Source organism: Haliotis rubra, unplaced genomic scaffold, assembly GCF_003918875.1.
Source record: "Haliotis rubra isolate DU_JTF1 unplaced genomic scaffold, ASM391887v1 Scf49, whole genome shotgun sequence".
NCBI lineage: Eukaryota > Metazoa > Mollusca > Gastropoda > Lepetellida > Haliotidae > Haliotis > Haliotis rubra.
The window spans coordinates 1,354,862-1,380,522 of record NW_025767179.1 but is presented as its reverse complement, the minus strand read 5'-3'; the positions used below and the strand labels follow the sequence as shown (position 1 = coordinate 1,380,522).

Below are 25,661 nucleotides of genomic sequence, written 5' to 3'. Positions count from 1 at the left end.
AACAATATCAAGTAAACCTTTGTAATTAAATCATCACAACGTGATGTAGGCATGTCTTGGTTGGCCAACAGGAAAAGCATTCACAACTGGAGTTTTACTCTGTCGTCTAACTCCAACAAGACCATGCTTCGTCATGGAATGTGAATGATAGCATACCAAAAGCAAATACAAATACTACTGTTCCATTTTAACACATTAAATGCTTAACAAGTAAAAATAATAAATAATTGCCTAATGAGAAGTAAGGGCGCATGAATAAACAAAAGGCAAATATCATTTTGTAGAATTAATGACTATGCACTTTCGCAAAGATACATACACAGGTACACACTGCAATAAAGCATATGTATTGTTATGTATTAGTGAAATGTATTGTAAAAGAATTTGGTAATTCTAATATATTGTTCTGTTGAGATTCAGTAGAGGACAATTACTTGGAAGTTAATAATTTAGATTCTTTGGGGTCACGAGTAACATGGATGCTTCAAGAACAGCAATGACCTATCCAACATGGTATAGACATTTCATGATGTTATGAGACTACAATGTATGTTAGGGGGCACATGAATGCTTCTATTATCTCACGTTAAATCAAGACATGCGATTGTATGAAGATAATATGTTCATCCTGATTATCAAACGTAGGCATGTTTGGGATCCTTGACCATTGTTGCTGCAAGCTGCGTATTGTCACCACGTTTTTAATTGCAATAACTAACTATTTTTGTGTTTCATACTTCTATTGTAATTGTTCTCTATTGTAAGCTGCCATTAATTTGTAAATCTATGTAATTGTGTAATAATTTTGTTAATTATAAAACATCTTTATTGCATTGTTTATTTTACACTGGGTTCATGTTTGTTAAGATTTCTAGGTTGACTTATTGTTTCAATGGGGCGGTGGGGTAGCCTAGTGGTCACACCAAAGACACGGGTTCGATTCCCCACATGGGTACAATGTGTGAAGCCCATTTCTGCTGTCCCGCGCCGTGAATTTGCTAGAATATTGCTAAAAGTGGCGTAAAACAAAACTTACTCTCTCACTATTGTTTCAATTTGAAAATGGACACGTAGCAAAACATACACGGTGAACATCTTACAAAATATCACGGTTTGTTTAGTTGTGAAATAAGCAAATTATTCATTCTTCTTTTTAAGTTAAGTTCTTGCCTCATAGAGTCCCCCTCCCATTGCTGGACCAAGCATGAATCCACATCCAGTCACTGTCTCCAGGATACCCTGAGTATGGACAAAAGTGATGCGTTATCAAAGATCATTAACCACAATACACTACACGCACCTCAAACTTATACTTTATCGACTTTCATAGATGTACGTACATAGGCCGTCCCCACATTGTCGGGGAAGTTGATGGTGGCTATGGCGAAGCTGGCTGTGAGAAGAGACGCTGTACCCAATGCTTCAACAACCCTCACTGCGAAACAGATAGCAATGAACGGGGTTCCTGCTGGCGCATGGTTTATCCACCTAAAATAATTGGTCACTATATAGCAACAGAACCATGCAAACTCTTCAGAAGAAAATGATCTAACTAAACTAAACAGCAAAAATTACAAAATTTTGCAATCTTAATATCGACGAAAGTTTCTGGTTTATACTGATTGTTAATTCTATCAATCGTGCAGTACTCAATTGGCTTGAAGTTTGTAGTGAGTGAGTTTAGTTTTACGCTGCACTCAGCAATATTCCAGCTATATTGCGGCGGTCTGTAAATAATCGAGTCTGGACCAGACAATCCAGTGATCAATGGCATGAGCATCGATCTGCGCAATTGGGAACCGATGACATGTGTCAACCAAGTCAGTGAGCCCGACCACCCGATCCCGTTAGTCGCCTCTTATGACAAGCATGGGGTACTGAAGATCAGTATTCTAACCCGGATCTTCACGGGTACTTGAAGTTTGAAGCTTGACTGAACCTAGATTCCCACCTATTGACGAATTGTTGATGGGTAAAACATCTAGAGTTAATCTGATCTCACTTCGTTTTCTATTTCAGAACCTTCACAATTAGAGTGAATAGACTTTTAAAGGGAGTGAATTGTTAATTATTAAAACATATTCGTTTACAATGTCCGGAAAAAGGTCATTCATCAAGATACAGAGACAAAACCAAAACTTTCAAAGATCGTAATACGACCCATGTTCACAATTCAACATTCAACGGAGGGTTGCAACATTTAATGCATCAAAAGGCGTTACATGGAGGGCATCGTTTCATCACTACTGGATCTTTATTCATAAACAGATGCTTCTGATACAGTCGGAATCGTACATGGAGTCCACTGGATATAGAAATGGTAGTTTCTTGAAATATTCAGTCTTAAAAGTATGAAAACACCGCTGCAGCATAAAATAATATCTGACGTGTATGTTTTGGCTGTAAAACACACGAAATGCTCCTACCCAAACACCGTGATGCTGATGCCGACTATCCACAGTCCAGAGACGTAGAAGTATCGAGGACAGGACACAGACATCTGAAGTAGTTGTGAGATATAATGGTTAAACATGTATGTAAAGTATTTTACGTAAGGGTTATTAGAAGTATCGAGGACAGGACACAGACATCTGAAGTAGTTGTGAGATATAATAGTTAAACATGTATGTAAAGTATTTTACGTAAGGGTTATTAGAAGTATCGAGGACAGGACACAGACATCTGAAGTAGTTGTGAGATATAATAGTTAAACATGTATGTAAAGTATTTTACGTAAGGGTTATTAGAAGTATCGAGGACAGGACACAGACATCTGAAGTAGTTGTGAGATATAATAGTTAAACATGTATGTAAAGTATTTTACCTAAGGGTTATTAGAAGTATCGAGGACAAGACGCAGACATCTGAAGTAGTTGTGAGACATAATAGTTAAACATGTATGTAAAGTATTTTACGTAAGGGTTATTAGAAGTATCGAGGACAGGACACAGACATCTGAAGTAGTTGTGAGTGAGTGAGTGGGTATGGTTTAACGCCGCTTTTAGCAATATTCCAGCAATATCACGGCGGGGACACCAGAAATGGGCTTCAAGACTCATCCACATATTGATATCAGGGGTGTTTAAGCTAAAGGTTAGTAGGTCACGGATACGCGGATATACACAGTGTGTTCACCGGTTTCTACATGTATAATTCCATAAACGCAAAACATATCGAAGTCAAGTCAGCCTTATGTTCTAGCAACACGTGATAAACGCTGAATAACTGTTTTTCTTATGCAGAAAACCTATTCAATCTCACTGTTTGTTTCATCTATACATACATATCTATCAGTTTCATGTGTAACAGTATTCACCGACGTTTAACCTCATAGAACCTCTTCGGCGAATGGTGTGACGCGCTTGTGACAGTTTCATCATATTATGTAAAACAACGCGTTGTTAAATAAAGGAGTTTTTCACGGTAAGTCGGTACGAAATTAAGCACGAAGCGTCACTTTATCAAAAATAAAGTTAATAATATGAACAAATTTCTTATCAATGCGTCTCAGGGGCGGTTTGGTAGCCCAGTGGTTAAAGCGTTCGCTCGTCACGCCGAAGACCCGGATTCGATTTCCCATATGGGTATAACGTGTGAAGCCAATTTCTGGTTGTGTCCCCCGCTGTAAAAATTGCTGGAATATTGCTAAAAGAGGCGTAACACTCACTCACTAATGCTTCTCAGAAACCTAATAGTCATAGTTACTTGGTTTATCAGCACCATGTCTTTGCTTGTGGCTTCTCCAAAGTGGTAAACACCACAGGCTTGCATCACTATCATTCATCATAACACATCAAGATACCACGCTGTGATATTACTGCAACACTGCCGAAATCGGCGTCTAAAAAGGCTCACCCACTCATACACTTTATACATGATATAGAAATTAAACATGTTACCACACTTCCGAGCAGCGGCGACACCAGGAAGATGACCAGCTCAGAACAGGAACTTATCAGTCCAATGATTGTCCAGCTTGCTCCTTTTTTCTCTGCCTGTCATCAAGAATATACACTAAAACATAGTCGGTGCTGTATTATATAATTTATTGTACAGTTCCGACTATCACGAGCCTGTGTTTATGAACCACTATCAAATAGGTAATACTGTGATGTCTGGGGTTCGGGAAAAGATGAGCGTGTCCTGCCTTACCGGTGGCAGTCATCATAAACAGATGCAGAGACTAGTTAATCACCTAGATCATCTGAAACAATATGGGACGTGTGGTACATGTCAAAGAAGGGATTTGCACAGGACATCGTTTTTGTCACTAATGCGTCAAAGATTGAAACTGAAATTCAGCTTACAGGTTGACGAGTGGAGGATTCATCGTGACAGTATTGATGGTTGTATATCGACGTCGGTTGAACGTGCAGTGCAAGTCTATATCAAGATATACAAAGGTATGTGCACAGAAACAATTGTGACCCTGTGTTATCCAATTAGCTGCATGAAAACAATATATCTTTCTCGGGACGTAGGAGCTTTTCATATTTCGTGTTGAATTCAAACGTGATGTGGTTGGAACACGTTTTTATAAAAATGACACTAGATCATAGAAGAATAGTAGAAGAATCATTAAAGTTCTATCATAGAAATTAGATCATAGATGAATAGCCTACCAAAGAAATCAACTAACAAACTATGAAAACCTTTTTTATCATAAAATTACAAACATGACAAATCCAAATTACGTTTACGTGGTCTTACCTCTAATGGGAAAAACGGTGGTAAAAGAGAAAGGCAACACCAGGCAAACAAGTTTGATACTGCCATGATCCCAAACGTTAAAAATAGCTTCCATCGTCCAGATGTAAAGTTTTCTTGAAGCCTTTGTTTTACAGATGATAATGGTGCCATGTTGCTGGCTACTCGTGTAATAAGAGAATCGTGAACACGTATGTAGTTATATTTGTATATTAGTAGAACACACCATTGTGTCAAATTCATTGCCAAAGTAATAAGGGCACATACAATAGCAAGACCGTGGCGATATGAACATATGAAGTGTTACTTTTATTTGTTATATTAATAACGAAAGGAAATCGTCGTATGAGTGCGAAGAGGTGAGGTGAGGTGAAATTGGGTTTTACGTCGTGCTTGAGAATATTTCGCTCATATCACGACGTGAATGCGAAGAGGCAACAACAGGATGATATTATAAGAGTAGAGTGTGACCGTTCCTGGCAGCTGGTTTATAAATATTGACACGTTACATACATAGGGAATAAAGGATTGGTGATGTTAATTTTGTAGCTTCCAACCTTGACATGAATTGCTGGATTGGAACGAGGAAGGCTGTTAATTAGTAGAGCAAACAAAGCTGCCACCAGTTTGTTTGTTGTTTAAACAATATTCCAGCTATATTGCGGCGATCTGTAAATAATCGAGTCTGGATTAGACAATCCAGGAAGCAACAGCATAAACATCGTTCTACGCAATTGGGATACGATGGCATGTGTTAACCACATCAGCGAGTCTAATCAACCGATCCCGTTAGTCGTCTTTCACGACAGCAATGGGTTGCTGAAGACCAATTCTTCAATTGTCTCTTTAAACGGCTGATGTCCATCTCCATGTCATTGCTACTCTCATCCATCTTTGGAGTTCAGAACAGAATACCATAGCGAAATAAACAAAATATGGCGATCCATAGAAGTGCTTGGAATTCAAAACCTTGCACCTTGACGGCGTACGTCAGCTCAACGTCCACGATGACATCATGAAAGATTCGTTGTGGGTATGATTAGTACAGCCTCGTGGAAAACCATCCCTGTAGCCGCTCCCCAACCGTGATGCCCTTCACAAAGATATTTCGATCCGAACGACGCGTCAGATGTTCCAAGCAGCAAAGAACATGCTGAGAGAAGACCATAAGCGTGGCGGAGAGCGCTTCGTGAACAGCACTTCAGAGGAAAAGGGTTGTTCGTTCCTTCCATCAAAGATCCGATGGCAGGACATCTGCTCTGTCGCCATTGTCTGTGACAATTTCTGGTGTACCAGAATATCTCTGCACACCGGATTACTCGGTCTTAAACGACTGGGCAGAAAGTACCCTTCTGTTGCATAATGTCTCTGATTAAATGTACAGATGATCACGTTATGTCTTTTTAGTAATATTTTTATTGTCATTTCTATTCTGTCAAATGTTTAAAATTTAAGGAAAGACAGAGTTTCGAAACAAAAGTGTAAGTAAAGTACCTGAAAAATACATCCTAACAAATCTCAACATAAAGCATTCATTGTGTGGCTTCAAGCATACAGTCGATGTCCTGGATGTTGTTGGGAGATTGTTCCACCATATGGATTCACCTTTCGAAAACGACCTGTTATCATAGGACTTTTCTTTTATGGGTTGTATCTCAAATATCCGTGATATTCATTTTCGCAGAGTCCACCTGGCGGCGTAATGGGAGATAAGCTCACTAATGTAGGGTGGGGTTAAATCATGCAGGGACCGAAACACTGAGACAAGGATGTTGAGCATAAACCTTTGATGAATAGGTAACCTTTAAAGATAGAACTGGGGTTATATGGTCCCGGCGTCCGGTTGCAGTGATTAATCTAGCTGCACTGTTTTGAATTCTCTGGAGTCTGTGACGTGACTGTTCTGATGCCCTATACAGTAGACCACGCGAGGCATGCACAAGTGTATTTAGAGCTGATATTTCAGTGTGTAGGCTCTAACACCGTTACCAAGCAAGTGATGATGTAATAACAAACGTCGCTCCCACTGTAACAAAGAAATGGTTCATCCACTTATTGTTTTCCTTTCTCGCAACTTCTAACTGTTCTAACTGTTTTAACTGTTCTAAATGCCTCTCAAAGTTCATAGTATATTAATATAGAATATCTTTGCAAAATCTTTTTTTTTTTCTCCAGTTTTACGTTTGGACGTTTGGTCAAAACCAACAGCATGATGATCACTGGAGCGTCTTTCCCCGACTTTAACATAGTAGCACCAGCTGGACTGTTCTTTTAAATATGCAACACACAAACTGAGGGAAACCTGCAACAGAAATTGAATATTTTAGGTCTTGACGATAGCGTTATGCAACAACCTCACAAACCATTCTGAATGTTTGAACCCATCAAGGTCATCCTTCTATTGACGATGATTATTCATTTATTCGAACAATGAGCACCAACATTTGTGCAAGGAATGCGGATTGTGCAGAGAACCGTGTCAGTAACTGATCCAGACATATACATATATGCAATCGACATGTAGGTATGCGGCATCTTGCATGTTTCAGGTGATCCGTTTGTACACTGTGCATCACACGGTATGAAAAGCGTTAATTAAAAGTTAACATGGTGTACAATCCGTTAAATGAAGCAGACATCTGGGTAAATAATGTAAGTTTAAGTATCAACGACTGGGACAATGCACTAGTCGTCCTATGACACAGGTGCAGGCCACTCGATGAATGCAGCTCTCGCCAGGTAAGTTCAAATTTAAATTTTGAATTAAATGATAATATGCTGTAATGTATTTGTTACTTTGTCTTCACTTGTCAAGTGAACGTATACCATCGCCTGCACATCTGAATGAATGTACTTTCTCTGTATAAACCACAAGACCATTGATACATGTGCTTGCTGTCTGATTTTGAAAATAATTTGTAGCTCCGAAAATGTTCTATACGCAGAGAAACAAGTAAAGGAACACAGGAAAATTCAAATGTTCCTTTAATATTTTCTAGTTTTCATCACCAGCTGTGAATAGCGCTGTGGTCATGAAAACTGGAAAATAATAAAGGAACGATTGCATTTTCCTGTTTTCTTTTATTTGTTTCACTCGGTATATTTTAAACATAAAACTAATAACACTTAAATGCATGTTTTTATAAACTGACACCTTGCAATGTGGTAACTTTATTTTATTATTGGTAATACTATACACTTTATTGCCGATGTGACGTTAAATAATAACTCACTCACTCACTATACACAATTATACGACGAAAATTGTAAAGAATTCAACATTAATTCACTCGTTTACTCATCTCACAGAATGTATCCACCAGATGTGTTAAAACCTAAGGTTTGGACATAGCATATTGGTCACAGTATAAAATGTAAAGTATTAAATCACTTACAAATAAGCAAAATACTTTATACAGAATGTTGTACATATAATTTTAAAAGTGTAAAATATATACTACCTATTTTCTAAAAGGAAACAAAACTCTATTTCAGAATTAGCTAATATTAATGTTTGAAAATATACATTCATTTGTAGAAATATAGAAAGCAAGCTCAATGTAAGTGTTGAAATGTTATGTCTTGATGGGTTTTGTTTTGTTTTCCATTTGTCATTTCAATGTGCAATGTATGAGAAATTCCGGTATTTATGTATCAGCTAATTTGTAATTAAACGTGATGCAATGGCCGTAACATAACTGACATGTTTGATAAATACTATAATGCAACATGGTTGATAGTTCACTTCGTTGTTCGAAGCGATTATAGGGTCATCGCCGACGTTTCAAATCATAAATAATGCCGGAAATGGTGATTTCGCAGTGTACCTGATTTTTGCGTTCGATACAGTGATCGTTTGAAACTGCATTTTATGCGACATCAATCTGAGAGGGAGGGAAGTATATGTCCCTGGGTTTGAACCAGCAGACGATAGAATCTCACATCTGTCCCTACACCACGTGTAACGAGTCCCAATGAGATTCCTCGACGTCACACGTTTATCAACTGACGCCAGTGACGTCATATTGCAAGGGACATAAGTCGTTGTGTGTTTAGTATGAAAGTAGACCTGTCTGCAAATGTGAAGTATATGACTCTATTTAAATACATAATTAGTTATCATAGTTATCAAAAAAATCTTTTGCTACAATTCAGTACCTCACAAGACAAACTGTTCATAACGGGGTGAGCTATGGTGTGTTAGAAGTCAGTGATATTCTCGGAGGAATTATCTGTATCGGGAAACAATCACTAAAATACGTCCACGAGATTACGTCTGCAAAACAAGTCTTCCTTTACTTTACTTTACTTCGTAATCTTTTTGTAATTGTAAAGTACTTGTTCATACAGTGTTTGAGAATGTTCGGCTATGGATTGGTTTGAAAAAAAAAGAAGATAAATTCTGTGGTTATTTATTAAACTGTTCGATAGCTAGGCCATGTTTGTCTTATCAACCCTGAGCCTGACACCTGAAGTTAACATCTTGCACTTGTCTCTTTATCCCGTGGTTCATCACGATTTCCAGGGAACGTAACTCATATGATTAATTGTAATGCTAGAGTATGAATGTTTAATGTTAACTAGTGCAAATTGTATTTCATTGAAAGGATATTTAACCTATACAGGTCATTATTACGATCCGGCGGGTTTAACAAACCCCGCCCACAAAGCGTTCGTAGAAAGCCTTTGATAAACTAATGAGTTACGACAGGTCGTAATCCGTTATCCTCGTGACAACGAACTGCACTATGTGGATCCAAGTAATACCCTGGTTTTATCCTCGTGACGGGAACAGATGATTGACGATGGGGAACTGCGATATATTCATTGTGTAGCTTTTGCTATATTCAAACAACATTAGTGTGTAGGATGATAAGTACTGGAAGATTCTTGCATGCATCTAATCATAAATTGTGTCTGCGAAGTCATGAGTGTTGTTCACCTAACAAAAATATGACGATTTCAGGAACATCGCAAAGATTAGTGAGACGTTGTTGTGGTTGGATGTGGAGGTTGGGAGAGGGAGAGGGAGGGAGAGAGAGAAGACGATCATGAACGATCATGAAGACTAAGGTTAGGTGGAAATGCTCCTCAGGGAAAGTCAGGGAAACCGCACTGTTTGGGGATTCACTTTTAGTACTCAAAGGAACCACCAACGGTGGTACGTGAGTTACATTTTACACATAGTTATTACAGCATTACAACATGACGGCATCACAGGTTTAAGAAATTTGACAGTTTTTCAGGACATGTATTCCAAGCAATCTGCTAATATTTGACATGTTGGGCCATTATAAAAATAATCACAAATCAGAGAAGAACAGTATGGCGGAGCAAGGAAGGTGATAAACCAAGTACGGTCACGTAATACAGGCAACCCTCGACCACACTGTGTGTTGTCACGTAATACAGGCAACCCTCGACCACACTGTGTATGTGGTCACGTAATACAGGCAACCCTCGACCACACTGTGTATGTGGTCACGTAATACAGGCAACTCTCGACCACACTGTGTATATGGTCACGTAATACAGGCAACCCTCGACCACACTGTGTATGTGGTCACGTAATACAGGCAACCCGCAACCCTCGACCACACTGTGTATGTGGTCACGTAATACAGGCAACCCTCGACCACACTGTGTATGTTGTCACGTAATACTGGCAACCCTCGACCACACTGTGTATGTTGTCACGTAATACAGGCAACCCGCAAACCCTGTGTATGTAGTCACTGTGGATATGGTCACGTAATACAGGCAACCCTCGACCACACTGTGTATATGGTCACGTAATACAGGCAACCCGCAACCCTCGACCCCACTGTGTATATGGTCACGTAATACAGGCAACCCTCGACCACACTGTGTATGTGGTCACGTAATACTGGCAACCCTCGACCACACTGTGTATGTGGTCACGTAATACAGGCAACCCGCAACCCTCGACCACACTGTGTATATGGTCACGTAATACAGGCAACCCTCGACCACACTGTGTATGTAGTCACGTAATACAGGCAACCCGCAACCCTCGACCACACTGTGTATATGGTCACGTAATACAGGCAACCCTCGACCACACTGTGTATGTAGTCACGTAATACAGGCAACCCTCGACCACCCTGTGTATGTAGTCACGTAATACAGGCAACCCTCGACCACACTTTGTATGTTGTCACGATATACAGGCAACCCTCGACCACACTGTGTATGTAGTCACGTAATACAGGCAACCCTCGACCACACTGCGTATGTAGTCACGTAATACAGGCAACCCTCGACCACACTGCGTATGTAGTCACGTAATACATGCAACCCTCGACCACACTGCGTATGTAGTCACGTAATACAGGCAACCCTCGACCACACTGCGTATGTAGTCACGTAATACAGGCAACCCTCGACCACACTGCAACCCTGTGTATGTAGTCACGTAATACAGGCAACCCTCGACCACACTGTGTATGTGGTCACGTAATACAGGCAACCCTCGACCACACTGTGTATGTGGTCACGTAATACAGGCAACCCTCGACCACTGTGTATGTGGTCACGTAATACAGGCAACCCTCGACCACACTGTGTATGTGGTCACGTAATACAGGCAACCCTCGACCACACTGTGTATGTGGTCACGTAATACAGGCAACCCTCGACCACACTGTGTATGTGGTCACGTAATACAGGCAACCCTCGACCACACTGTGTATGTGGTCACGTAATACAGGCAACCCTCGACCACACTGTGTATGTAGTCACGTAATACAGGCAACCCTCGACCACACTGTGTATGTGGTCACGTAATACAGGCAACCCTCGACCACACTGTGTATGTGGTCACGTAATACAGGCAACCCCGACCACCACTGTGTATGTGGTCACGTAATACAGGCAGCCCTCGACCACACTTTGTATGTTGTCACGATATACAGGCAACCCTCGACCACACTGTGTATGTGGTCACGTAATACAGGCAACCCTCGACCACACTGTGTATGTAGTCACGTAATACAGGCAACCCTCGACCACACTGTGTATGTGGTCACGTAATACAGGCAACCCTCGACCACCCTGTGTATGTGGTCACGTAATACTGGCAGCCCTCGACCACACTTTGTATGTTGTCACGATATACAGGCAACCCTCGACCACACTGTGTATGTGGTCACGTATCACAGGCAACCCTCGACCACACTGTGTATGTGGTCACGTAATACAGGCAACCCTCGACCACACTGTGTATGTGGTCACGTAATACAGGCAACCCTCGACCACACTGTGTATGTGGTGTGTATGTATGGTCACGTAATACAGGCAACCCTCGACCACCTGTGTATGTGTCATGTAGGCAACCCTCACGTGTAATGTGGTACATACAGGCAACCCTCGACCACACTGTATGTATGTAATTGGTCGACGTAATGTGTATGGTCACGTATACAGGCCCTCGACCACACTGTGTATGTGGTCACGTAATACAGGCAACCCTCGACCACACTGTGTATGTACGTCACGTAATACACAGGCAACCCTCGACCCACACTGTGTATGTGGTCACGTAATACAGGCAACCCTCGACCACACTGTGTATGTGGTCACGTAATACTGGCAGCCCTCGACCACACTTCTTTGTATGTTGTCACGATATACAGGCACCCTCGACCACACCCTCGACCAACGACTGTGTATGTCACGTACAGGCACCCTCGTAATACAGGCAACCCTCGACCACACTGTGTATGTAGTCACGTAATACAGGCAACCCTCGACCACACTGTGTATGTGGTCACGTAATACAGGCAACCCTCGACCACACTGTGTATGTGGTCACGTAATACAGGCAACCCTCGACCACACTGTGTATGTGGTCCAACCCTCGACCACACTGTGTATGTGGTCACGTAATACAGGCAACCCTCGACCACACTGTGTATGTATGTGTAATCACGTAATACCGGTGGCCCTCGACCTCACTGTGTATGTGGTCACGTAATACAGGCAACCCCTCGACCACACTGTGTGTCATGTACAGGCAAGACCACACTGTGTATGGTCACGTAATACAGGCAACCCTCGACCACACTGTGTATGTGGTCACGTAATACAGGCAACCCTCGACCACCCTGTGTATGTGGTCACGTAATACTGGCAACCCTCGACCACACTTTGTATGTTGTCACGATATACAGGCACCCCTCGACCACACTGTGTATGTGGTCACGTAATACAGGCAACCCTCGACCACACTGTGTATATGGTCACGATATACAGGCAACTCTCGACCACACTGTGTATGTGAAACGGGCGTGCATGCGGGTAATCAACCCAAATTTATAATTATAATGACAAATGGCGATATCATAATCGTCTTGGTACAATTGTAATTATATTTATATACTCTATTGTCCACTGACAAAAACACATTATTTTGCGGATTTACTTAACGGAGTTTGAAATTAGCTGGCATTCTATCACAACAAAGGATTGGTATCAATATACGATTGAACAAAACACAACACAGATATATATAACTGGCGCAATTGGAAATTCAATCTGAACACACATACATTCACATTGAATTTTCAGTTGTACCAGTGCCAAGCTTTCGGGGAACCTTACACGATGGTACTCAAATATGACGGCTGGAGTCGGGCTCTATGCAACAAGTTCTGCAAGACATGGCCCCTGTCCCTACAACCACCCAAATATATTTCATTGTGTGTATTTGCCCATTCTTACAATCCAGAGACATTTTCAGTGTGTATTCACTGTGTCTTCTTTTGTTTCATATGAAGTCAAGATGACATAGGTGGACAAACTAGAGAGCATGTGGAATGGTAATGCAACACTTGGCGAGACTGTTTATGTCTGATTAACTGGAAGCAAAATATAAAACATCTCTTACATATTACTGAACGTATGAATTGTTCCAGTGACAAGAACTAATACGGACTCGCTGGCCCCAGTGACTGACGTCACTGAGCGTTCTTTCGTGTGAATGTTATAGGCAAGTTTCCCAAATGACGTCATAGGTTATTGTCCTGGCACACACCTTCGTTCTGTAGTTATAGTGATAAACGATGAAATACACATGTGAGACAATGTCCACATGGAGTGTTGGTTTTCTGGCAGACAAAACCTCACTATGTTTCATTGAAATTTTGCGAATTGTAACTTTGGCTCAGACAATTTTGGATCAGAAACTTAGCTGACCGTCAATACGAACACGAACTAACTTCATATATTTCTATTATCGCTGTGGGATTGGTCGTAGAAGTATTTGTTTTTTTATGTATAACATTGTATGCAATGTTTATGTTTTGTGAAACGTTAATAAGATTTTCTTCTTCTTACTCAACTTGTATTTTTGCTCGTTCAAACTAGCTCGGACAATTTGCCCTTCGTGTGCTAGATGTCCTCATCGCGAACTACGTTCTAACAAAAACATGACAGGAACTGATTACATGTCGTTTTCAACGTCTATTAACAAAATATCAGCTTTTATTCTTCAATATATTACTAAAAATCAAATAACTATGTCTGGCTAAGTCATATTAAACATATTCTCTGTAAGTGCGGATTGCCTGATGTTTTTGTCAACCCACATCTATACTCAAATTCATGAATCATTTCAAATGTTGAATCAAATTTTAAAAGACCAATTTTACAATCATGGACGAGCGATATGCCAAATTGCCCTAAAGGAATATATTATAAAGTTCTGAAGCGCTCTCCCAAATTTGAACAATACCTACCTCTCTCAGATGATATATAGTTTCTAAACCGATCCTAAAATTTAGAACATGCGACCATAAACTTCCCATAGAAACTGGGAGATGTCAAAATACCCCTAAAGAATTCAGATTTTGTAACTTATGTGATTCAAATTTGATTGGAGATGAGTTTCACTATTTATTTAAATGTAATTATTTCGCAAACATATGTTAATCATTGTTAAAAGAACCTTATTGTTCCTGGCCGAATTTGTCAAAGTACCGTCAACTTTTTTCAAGTAAATATCTACGCTTAAAAATGTATCCAAGTTCATTAGTATTGTTTGTAAACAGTTTAATTGATGCATCATTTAGTCGTCTTGCTGTACATTTTGTATGTAGTCCTTTGTTATACTCATGTACCACCGATGGTGAATTAATTTGAGAAATAAACGAGGATGATGATGGACGACTATTAGCAATATTATAGCACTAACAGTGACGTGCACAAAGAAAACCTTTGATCGATGAGCGTCAATCCACCCCGCTGTGTGACATGACCGTCAAGTTTTATCTCTCTTCAACTGTATCTACCTGATACTCAGTTAGTCAGTTGTTGCCTGAAGCAAGAGTGCTTTGGCGCTGCATATGTCCTTTGCGCCATTATACATAATTATTGAAATATATTGAAACACACTGAAAAATAATATTCTTTATAGTAGAAACCAAGTATGGAACAATGTGTAAGGCAGCAATATTATACAGCTGAAATAAAGCAAGGAAGAATGCAGAAAGCACAGTGAAGCCATCATGGTCATTGATAATTACAGCCTGTTTTCTCAACAGGATGAACAGTGTTCTAATTATTCCATTCGCATTAATCATATTATCATCACTTATGCTATGATACTCCAGGGCAGTTTTATTGAACTGGGCTCCGGCTGTCTCCATATTATCCTTAATTGCGAGGTATCATTGGTAATTTACCTCCCCACATGTTGCAGTATTGTGCTGCGTCACGTTCTAATAGGCTAATGCATATCTTCACCAATTACTGGTCGTTATCGATTGCAACCACGAAATGAACAAATATCCTACAACGGCCAATCTAGATATTTATTTTCAATTTGGGCAATAGGGGCTCTGATTCCTAAACTGATCAATCGCCACTTTACAATTAATGCTCTTACGATTAATGTAGAACCTGAACCACTGGAAGTGAAGCGCCAGCAGACAGAACTACGATATGACAGCACTCTAGCCAATTTGCTTTGAGTAAGGTAAGATTTGTTTTAGGTATAGCATTGGCGTGACTTCGTGTCAGGAAATCCCATTTCCAAAGTTTTATTCGTAAGTGCACGCGTTCAATTTTTATTGATCATCTGCAACATGATGTAATGCATGTTCGTAAAGAGTGCTGAATCCGCGAACTGTTTTATCAAATTGATAACTTGATAGTGTGGTCCAACAATGAATAGGCCTATAGGTTACATGCTGGACAGGTAAAATGCACAAAAATTGATTTTGAAAGACAATATATTTAAAACTCCCACCAGAGAGAGAGAGAAATATATATCATAGACATGTAGAAATGAAGCTGACACGGGGTCCTCACACGACCCATTATTCTTTGTGTTCACATTCTTTACTAACACCACACACGCAAATTTCAATCAGTGTTATAATCAGTCTTTGAAAAATGTCACAATAGTACAACCTGCCACGCCTCCGGAACATGTAACTAAAATGTATCTGTCATTTCCATTTAGATACGTCCAATTACAAATCAAGGCGATTAACTGCAGACTAGCCATGGATGCATCAAATCCAGGTAGACAAGCTCTACTGCCAAAGCCGAAGGACGGAATCAAGAAGAAGTTTGTTATATCAGCGATGATCGTTTCCAACTTTATTGCCTGGTCATGTTTATCGTTGATGGCTCCATTTTTTCCAATCGAGGTATGTATAACACTGAACAGGTGAGGCAGATGACTACAACGCACAGATATATATCTTACATTTGTTGGCAAACGTCACTCAAAGACAACGCAGAAGCTATGACATTATTTACAAACTTTTAACTATTTTGTGGTACAATTGCATATCTACGTGATATAAAACACCTGATTAGGATATTTAAGCAGCATCTTAGGCTATAAAGGAATTGAACATATGCTATATTTGGGATTACACTTTCTTAGTAAAGTACAGCTTCTTGTACTTTTGTTGTGATGAGTTCCATCCGGGATTCGAACCCACACCCTCAGAGTCAGGCACCTAATCGCCAGCACACAAAGCCAGCCGCCTAACCCGCTCAGCCACCCCCACTTCGTGGAAGTGCGGGTTCGAATGCCGCATGGGACTCAACGCAACAAAAGTACAAGAATCTGTACTTTACTAAGAACGTGTAATCCCAAATATAACATATGTTACATTTGACCACTTTCTAAATGGCATTGTATAATTATAAAGGAATTGTTGTGATCTATATGGTTAACTTACTTTAATATTATTGCGAATTATTCTGCATTGTATCTTTAGCATTGGCACGGTGAAATTCGAAATACCATACATACGAAAAAATTGGGATTTTGGCCTACCAGCAGCGGAATATGTACCACGGAGCCATTTATTACCATTTAGATAGATTAGAAGACTTTCGACTGGTTGCATATGAGAGCGCACTTCAAAGTTTTAGGTATAGTATGAATCCATCTTACCCTGTTCAAACGAGTAGAATGGACGACCTTGAACTTTGCAATTGGTGACCATTGACACTGACATCCAAGTCACTTGGAGAATTCAACTATTGTTATCACGAACAGATCTTTTTATCATTTTTTAAGAATATGTTATTTATGTATCAAGTGAAAATAGTGATTGAGTAACTATGATTTTACGCCGCTTTTAGCAATATTCCACTAATATCACGCCGGGGGACACCGGAAATGGGCTTCACACATTGTGCCAATGTTGGGGATGAACCCGGGTCTTCAGCGTGACGAACGGACGCTTTAACCACTAGGCTACCCTATCGCCCCATCAAGTGAAATAGATTGGACATGAAGATATATTCTAAAGGGTAGTTTATTAAGTCAAGAAGAATTATGGCCCTTTGAATATCCACCGATAATGTTCGTCTGCGACAAAAAACCATAGCGAAACGCAGCAGGAATAGAGGTGAGGTGAGGTGAAATTGGGTTTAACGTCGTGCTTGAGAATATTTCGCTCATATGACGACGTGCATGCATGTGTATGTGTATGTGCGGCTGCTTGTACTAGCCCAGACTTAAGCTGGTTTTATATTGCTAGCCCACTGAGATACCATACCGCAGTGAAGCATGAATACCCCACTCAGACACATTATACTGACTCCGAGCCGAACAGTCCTTGTTGTACCCATTAATGCCGAGCGCCAGGCAGGGACCAACAAGTACCATATTTTAACGTCTTTTGGTATGACGCGGTCGGGGATAGCAGGTATAGAAGAGAAAAGGGTGAGAAAAGTTCCGGGAAACACACAAAAAGCACCTAAAAGTATAAATTAAGTAAATTAAGAAATTTAATGACAAGGACGCGAGATGCTTTGGGAGGTGAAGCTGATTTGAAGAGCATCAAGATAAGGCCGTCCGTATTTTTTCCTGTGTTTCTCATCTCCCGACCGACCTAAATTTTCCTTCCGACGGAACAAAAACAAAAAATAGATTATATTTACAAAATTTACGTGTTACTAAACACTTTTAACACAGTTAACCAGTACAGCCTTCACCATCACCGTAACGTTCTCGCTAGTGCATATGGACAGTACATCGTTTCCCTTGACCGATGATATATCAAGTGTGGTATCCTGAAATATTTGTTCCGTCATTCCATGATATACCGGGGATAGCCATGACTGCTTATATTGCATTAATGAATCGCGAAATGGCCATTCGAGGCGAGGCGGTGGAATCAGCTGATCGGGGTTTTTTTCAGGTCATGTTTTGTCGTTTTGTTGACGTTTTGCAATCGGTAATTTAAGTCTGGCACTAGATGTATGAATAGCACACTTATAAGCTTGCAGTGTATTTTCATTGCATCTGCACTCAAACCTATATCGTATTAAGCCGATTAGGCTACATTCAGTCAATGCGGTGCGCGAAATGTGAAAGCATTGTTAAATTTGTGAATTTCGTGGTGAATTGTATCTGATATTTTTGTATGATGGTGCGTGTGTACTTTTATATTACATTACACATGCATGACTTTATTCAGTCATAGTACATAAGTATTATCTGTTAAATCTGTAAAATATAAATAATAATGCATACACATATCTACATGGAATAATTGTGGGGTTAAATTTAAATTTATGTCATCAAAAACATATTGATTATAAAGTTTATACATTTTCTATGTTAATTCCTAACAAACAGACATGTCGCTAAAGTTTTCTTCAGAACTGTTGAATGGAAATCAGAATATAAACCTTGAACTAGATAGTACATGGTTAAATAGTGTTAAACTTATGTTATAAATGCATCAATAAATTAACATATATAATGACTCACAGCACTCACTGATGGGCACATTTTATAAGGGCTAAATCTTTTATTTCAAACTATGATGACTGGTATTTATGCTGCAACGACTTATTGGATAATAGGTGCATGGTACATTAAGTATGCATCAGAAACAAGGTGTCAGAATTTAAAAACAAAATGAAATGTGTGAGGAACTGCTGATCAAAACGTACTATTCATATTTATAATTAAAGGTTACATTCTACACGGAATTTCGTCAAATGTCAGGGGGGTGTAATTATTACAAATTTGCGATAAAGGCCTTCCAGGGGATACAGGTCCGCTGTTTGGAGATGTATATCTGATTCTTTCTACATTGAGGTCGGTGGTAGTATGAGAACTATTTGTCTAATTTGAATACGGCAATAGTTGAGGAATTGCCGTCGGGCTGATATATAAAGTGAGTTTTCATTATTTCATGGATACTATGACACCCGAGATTTACACTGTCTCGTGTTCTGTCGTAGGACATGCCGTGACAATATACCGATTTTTCATGGCGTTTTCTGTCATCAGCGTAAAAAGAAGATGGCAAACTACTTTTTTTTGCTTATTTTTATTTCGCCCGCCCGCCCCTCATCACCACCAGTTTTGAGATGAGAAGCATAAAAAAAATGTGGATGGCCTAACCATACCTCCATCTATTACAGAATTGCTTCTAATTGTAAATTGAATTGAACTGAAAGTGTATCCATTTATTAACGTTTTTGATCAGTAAAAGCACAGAATGTGTTTAAATTAGAGATTTATAGAAAACTCGATTCCCGCATTAAAGCGGGACAATTATTTCGAATTACCCGCATGGTCACGTGGCTCCAGCTATGTTCATTGGTCATTTGGAATTGCCAAAATACAAAAAGACTAAGTATCATTTGCTGAAAGTTCATTTTGAATAGGGCGGTGGGGTAGCCTAGTGGTCAAAGCGTTCGCTCGTCACGCCGAAGACCCGGGTTCGATTCCCCACATGGGTACAATGTGTGAAGCCCATTTCTGGTGTCCCCCGTCGTGATATTGCTGGAATATTGCTAAAAGCGGCGTAAAACTAAACTCACTCACTCATTTTGAATATTCCAAGGGTATATATAGAGAGAAATTTCAATTGAGAGACAAATTCAGCCTGATTAAGAGATTGGGGGCGCAACAATAACTTGTTGCTCTTGTATATCATTGAACTGTTTGAGAGGCATTCTAGAAGTTGTGAGCAACTTTTTTATTGTACAATAGCGACGTTTCGGTATAGATACCTATACCGTTTTCAGACCTCATGCTTCAGACCTCACGGTGTAAGTATATATACCGAAACGTCGCTATTGTACAATAAAGAAGATGATCATCCATGAAGACTTGTCATTCCTATTGTAAATCATTGACCACGTGGGAGTTCAGTGTTGGAGTTGGTCTTGGTCATTTAATGACAGGCACGATGACCGCTTATAGCCTGTCATTTTGCTTCGACAGCGAGGGCCGTTGCTGACAATATCAATCACTGGATTTTTTGGTCCCGACTAGGTCTTTTTCAAACAAGGTTCAGCTGAACTCTGATAGGCTGAGTCTGCTTACAAGCAAAACCTTGTTTTATACAAGACTTATGTAGTTTATGTTAAGTTATATTGACAGAAAGGAGATACGAAACCGGTAAACAACAAATAGATTCAGTCATGTATTTCATTGTGACAATTATTATATTCTTTCTTAAGGAACACACATTCATATGATTATATATAACGTGATATGCATGCTAATCTGCGTATTTCCAGGCCAAGCAGAAAGGATTAGGGGAAACTGTCATAGGGCTAATCTACAGTAGCTCGGAATTGGTGATCTTCTTGATGTCCCCGCTGATGGGACGTTTGGTAAGTCGGATGCGTCTTCAAGCTCAGCAGTCATTCCCGGTTGTGATTAGCAACATATACCCTTCAGTTCAACTTTGAAGAAAAAAAGCCAATAGGCCTACCATGCGTCTAACTGTGCTTGGTGCTTCTCGTTTGAGAAAACACATGACATACTAACAGAAAGTCCCATTCGTCCAGCTGCTTTAATAACTCTCTTTATAAGGAAATCCGGTTTGAAAACCTCGCTTCTCATATGAATCACATGGTCAGTGCAATATAACTTTGAACAAAATGAAGAGAATGTGTCTCAAACTACACTAATGAACATGTTGTTGTTTTGTGGTAGTGTTTGGAAACATTGATCAATAGTGTTACATTTGGACAACATTAAAAAGAGGAAAATTACGTTTCGTCATAATCAATGGTGAGCCATTTTAAATATTGAATGTATAACGTTATACTAAAAGGCTAACACATTCGTTTGATATTTTGTTATGTGGTTAATTCATGAAGAAGTATTTTGTTGGTTCGCAGTTTCCCTTAAGATACCAAATGAACAAAATTGTCGCAATGTGCTTTTTCGGAGAGACTTCCCTGAAATGTTTAACGCATAACAAAATTAAACAGTGTCTGCACTTGTATTTACACCATTAAATAGAAAATTAAACATTTTTAAAGCTGTTCAATTTTTATAGTCGTAGGTAGATCCAGTATTGTTTTTACAGATCTTATGAAAATGTGAAGAACAACGGGGAAAATATATGGATATGCAACTTAATTATTATTAATGTAAGCGGCGTTTCAGTGGAGATGCTAACATCTTAATCAAGCAAGTGTAGATGAGCTTCAGAACAGGAACTCGGCATCCACGGGTTTAAGCTTTCCATAGAAGGGCGTGGTGTGCTGGTTACAGGTAGACGGTACAGGTGGACATTTCTAGACACATTATCTAAAATTCAAGTGTATATTGACCCGGAGAGTTAGATATAGTTCTGGTAGTGTTTTCGTATACAATGTATATATTAGGGAAACTAATTTTGCGTCAGCTGTCTCACATTACATCTTATGTATTGATTTAGTTATTTTGAGTTATTGTGTTTCATATGTAGCCGCCGATAAACATGGATGCAGTTTGTTACTATAACAAATGACATTCACAACTCTTACATGAATAATTAACCTTGGACTCTATACACATTATTTCTTTGCCGCCATATAGCTGCAATATTGCTGAGTGTGGCGTAAAACTCACTGACTGACTCATTGTTTATTTCTTCAGATTTCTACAGTCAGTCCACGTTTCTTCTACATTACCGGTATTTTGGTGATTGGCGTGACAGGGATTCTCTTTGGGTGAGTTGCTGTACATGGGCAGTAATGTAGGTCAACGACACACAAAACAAACTATAAAACTGGTCTTTCCAAACTATTTACAGTACCAACGTAGTGTACAGAGCATATGAGTGTTTATCAACAATTTCTGATTATCACCGAGACGTATTCAGGGCAGAAACTGTATTTTGATTTCTTGTCTTAAAGACGTCTCAACATGGTCACCATCCAGAGTTACACATGTCTCCCAGCATCTCTTGACCTTGCGTAGACCGCCTGAATAGAAACCCCCTAGTATCATTTACAACCAACCTTCCACCTCTTGAATGACATCATTGGTATCGTCAAAATGGGGTCCACTTCTTGGCTCATTTGTGAGGGACATATGGCCGGCTTGAAAATACCTTTTCCATCTCACAACATTGTCATAAGATGGGCTATCTTCACCATAAACAGATTTCATCTGAACGTGAATCTGTCGGGCATTGCAACCCTTCAAGTGCAAAAACGTGATAACACTGCGCTTCTCGATCTTATCTATACTTTGGTTACTCGTGTTTAGGATCAATTAGCACAAGGTTGAAAAAGTGAAGTAAATAGTTTTGGGTCCATTACTAGATAAGGATCACTGAAGTGAGCTTTACATTTTCATCATAATGTCTCAATAAATTCATGGCGATGATTATAACGTTTTATATCCCCTCGTATTTAAGGAACACAGAGCATAGTTTCGTTAAAAATTGGAGAAAGATTTTCAAAGATAATGTCAAAGATAATTGGGATGATAAACTATTAAAACATCTTTTGAAATACATGAGCACCCGCTACTATCGATGCGAACATGACATTGTATAAAGGTATTCAGTTATTTAAACACCGACACATTGTTTCTCCCTTTGTGATGAAACATTTGGATAATGTAACCAGACAAAGTTTATGTGATTGCTATTTACCAATCATACAAAGGGTAACATTTTGTGAGTCACTATGTGGGTTATTACATATTCATTTGCTTTTTGTCTTCCTAAACTTCAGGGTGTTGGACAAGTCTCCACCATACGTTCCCTTCATCGCCACCTGTTTTGCTGTCAGGATGATTCAAGCAACGGGAGTCGCGTCATTGATATCTGCATCTTTCATGATAGCAGGCCAAAACTATCCCGATAACATAGGGACTATATATGTAAGACCTGGAAGACATTACCAGATTTAAATCTCTTAATTGGGGAATTTGTTTTACGACATGTTTTTTTAATATTTGTTTTATCGGGCAGCTTAGGGGGATTAACAGTTATGCTTGATTGATTGTACAAATACTGTTCTTCCCTGTGAGATATGATCCGGCCAGCTGGAGGATTAGTGACCACAGTTCACTAAAAATTAGCTGGTTGGCAAGTGAAACTTATAGGATCACATATCTCTCTCACTTCACTGTCATTCTAGGCATTTGATTTGCTGATCGTGAACTTTGGTCTTCACTAGACTGCTCTCCCTACATTCGCTCCCACACAATTCAACAATGCCCATTGATTCACAGATGAAATGAAACCTTAAAAAATTACAATCCTCTTGGTATCCCATCAAAAGCGGATAGTAGCATCGCTAAACCTGGAAGATGTATAATATGATCGTGAAATTCCTGCATCTCCAGGGTATTTTGGAGACGGCGGTTGGCCTAGGCTTTATGGCAGGGCCAGCGATGGGCGGAGGATTGTACCAGGTAAGCAATACTCTCAGTAACTACATATTATCAATCATCAACCTCTGACGTGTATTGAGGGGCGCTGGGTTAGCCTAGTGGTTAAAGTGTTCGCTCGTCACGCCGAACACCCGGGTTCGATTCCTCACATGGGTACAATGTGTGAAGCCCATTTCTTGTGTCCCCGGCCGTGGCATTGCTGGAATATTGCTAAAACCGCGGTAAAACTAAACTCACTCACTCTGACGTGTATGGCTTGTTTATGCAAATCCATGGAATAAAACATGTCCACATTGAATGACACTTTGAAGTTGAAGGTATTGTATGGTACAGTGGACCTTTCGTGTCCACGAACTTCGGAAATTCTATAATTAAGGTTTCAAAATTGTCACCGCGTCCAGCTGTTACCTTTCACTCTGGTCAATAATATCAAATATACTTCTAAAGATAGACATTAAAGAGACTTAGCATGCATTTACATGTTAATATGAGCATTTTATGAGCATTTTCACTTTCCGGTCAAGGACTATATTATCGTAAAGATTGTACGCGAATCTTTGAATAGTACTAACAAACCGACACTTGATTGTATCATGTCTAGACAAGACAGGAGTAATAGTCGATGGTTTTCTCCAGCTCCGTCAAAGGCATCATCAATAATAATGAAATGATATTTATACAAACTTATTTTGGGCGATATGTCTTTATATGAGAGACTGTAATTGCTTATCCTTGTAACTACAACAGTTTCTCTCACCGAAGATTAGCTGTAAACAAACCAAGGTAAAAAATTATGCATGATTCAAATGTTCTAAGCTTCAATGTCAAATTTCAAGGAGACAGGATACCACTGTCAGCGTTTCACAGGCACACCTGCTATCATCACAGGTACAGCTTAGAAATAGCTTAATCAGTGACAACACCTTGGCAAACCCATGCTTATGACAATTAGAATCGTAGGTTACAGAACAGATAGCTGTGGTTGGTGTCTTTGTTTGTTGTTTACGCCGACTCAATAATGTTCCAGCTTTTTGCCGGCGGTCTGTGAATAATCGAGCCTGGACCGGGCCACACCATCCAGTGATCGACAGCATGGTCATCTATGCGAACATGACATGGCATAAATGTATTTAGCTATTTGAACACCGACACATTGGGATACGATGACTTCCGATCCCCTTATTATCTTCTTTCGAGAAGCATAGGTTTCTGAAGATGAATTCTAACCCGGACCTTCACGATAGCTGTGATATGGCAATGACATTTTGTTTTGTTTCAGTTAGGTGGATACGGTCTTCCATTCTGGGTTCTTGGTGGCTGCACATTTGCTTGCGGACTAGCATCCTGGATTCTGTTGCCAACTAAACAGAGTGAGTACTTAAGTAAAAGTATTTCTTTTCAGCATCAACAGATTCAGTTTCTTATAATTTGTGTCTGTTGTGTAACCGTGCACTCAGCAATATCAGGGTCGGTAGGGTAGCCTTGTGGTTACCCTCGTCACGCCGAATACCCAGGTTCGATTCCCAATATGGGTACAATGTGCAAAGCCCATTTCTGGCGTCCCCCTCCGTGATACTTCTGGAATGTTGCTTAAAGCGGCGTAAAACTCAAGTTACACACTCACACAGAGACAGTGACGGAAGCATTTAGCCAAGTCACTGAGTATTTAATAAGCATTAATGGGTATTCCCCTGCAGGGACGGGTCTGATATATACCTACATACCAACTCACACAGAAATATCATAGGTAACGGTAGCAGGTAATTTGATAAGTGTGGACCAGACAGTAACTGACAACTTAAACAAAGGCCCC

General features: G+C 39.8%; 2 protein-coding genes across 3 annotated transcripts in view; one reads left to right on the top strand and one right to left on the bottom strand.

Annotated features, from left to right (window-relative positions):
• Positions 1–1,111: 1,111 nt before the first annotated feature.
• Positions 1,112–2,761, bottom strand: LOC124291282 (MFS-type transporter SLC18B1-like). Its single transcript, XM_046728255.1, has 3 exons — positions 2,427–2,761; positions 1,341–1,488; positions 1,112–1,239 (listed from the first exon to the last, which is right to left on the bottom strand). The coding sequence occupies exons 1-3, from the start codon at positions 2,531–2,533 to the stop codon at positions 1,159–1,161; spliced, it is 336 nt and encodes a 111-aa protein (XP_046584211.1). The 5' UTR covers positions 2,534–2,761; the 3' UTR covers positions 1,112–1,158.
• Positions 2,762–7,392: 4,631 nt separating this feature from the next.
• The window catches only part of LOC124291327 (MFS-type transporter SLC18B1-like), a 28,815-nt gene continuing 10,546 nt past the window's right edge, over positions 7,393–25,661 (top strand). The window contains exons 1-8 of one of the 2 annotated variants that reach the window (XM_046728303.1): positions 7,393–7,446; positions 15,625–15,703; positions 16,193–16,382; positions 20,743–20,838; positions 22,097–22,170; positions 23,185–23,332; positions 23,801–23,869; positions 25,128–25,218. In XM_046728303.1, coding sequence (XP_046584259.1) covers positions 16,236–16,382; positions 20,743–20,838; positions 22,097–22,170; positions 23,185–23,332; positions 23,801–23,869; positions 25,128–25,218 — 625 coding nt within the window. In that variant the 5' untranslated portion in view covers positions 7,393–7,446; positions 15,625–15,703; positions 16,193–16,235. Of the gene's footprint in view, positions 7,447–15,515; positions 15,704–16,192; positions 16,383–20,742; positions 20,839–22,096; positions 22,171–23,184; positions 23,333–23,800; positions 23,870–25,127; positions 25,219–25,661 lie in introns of those variants that run through there. The other variant, XM_046728304.1, reaches the window with a different exon arrangement.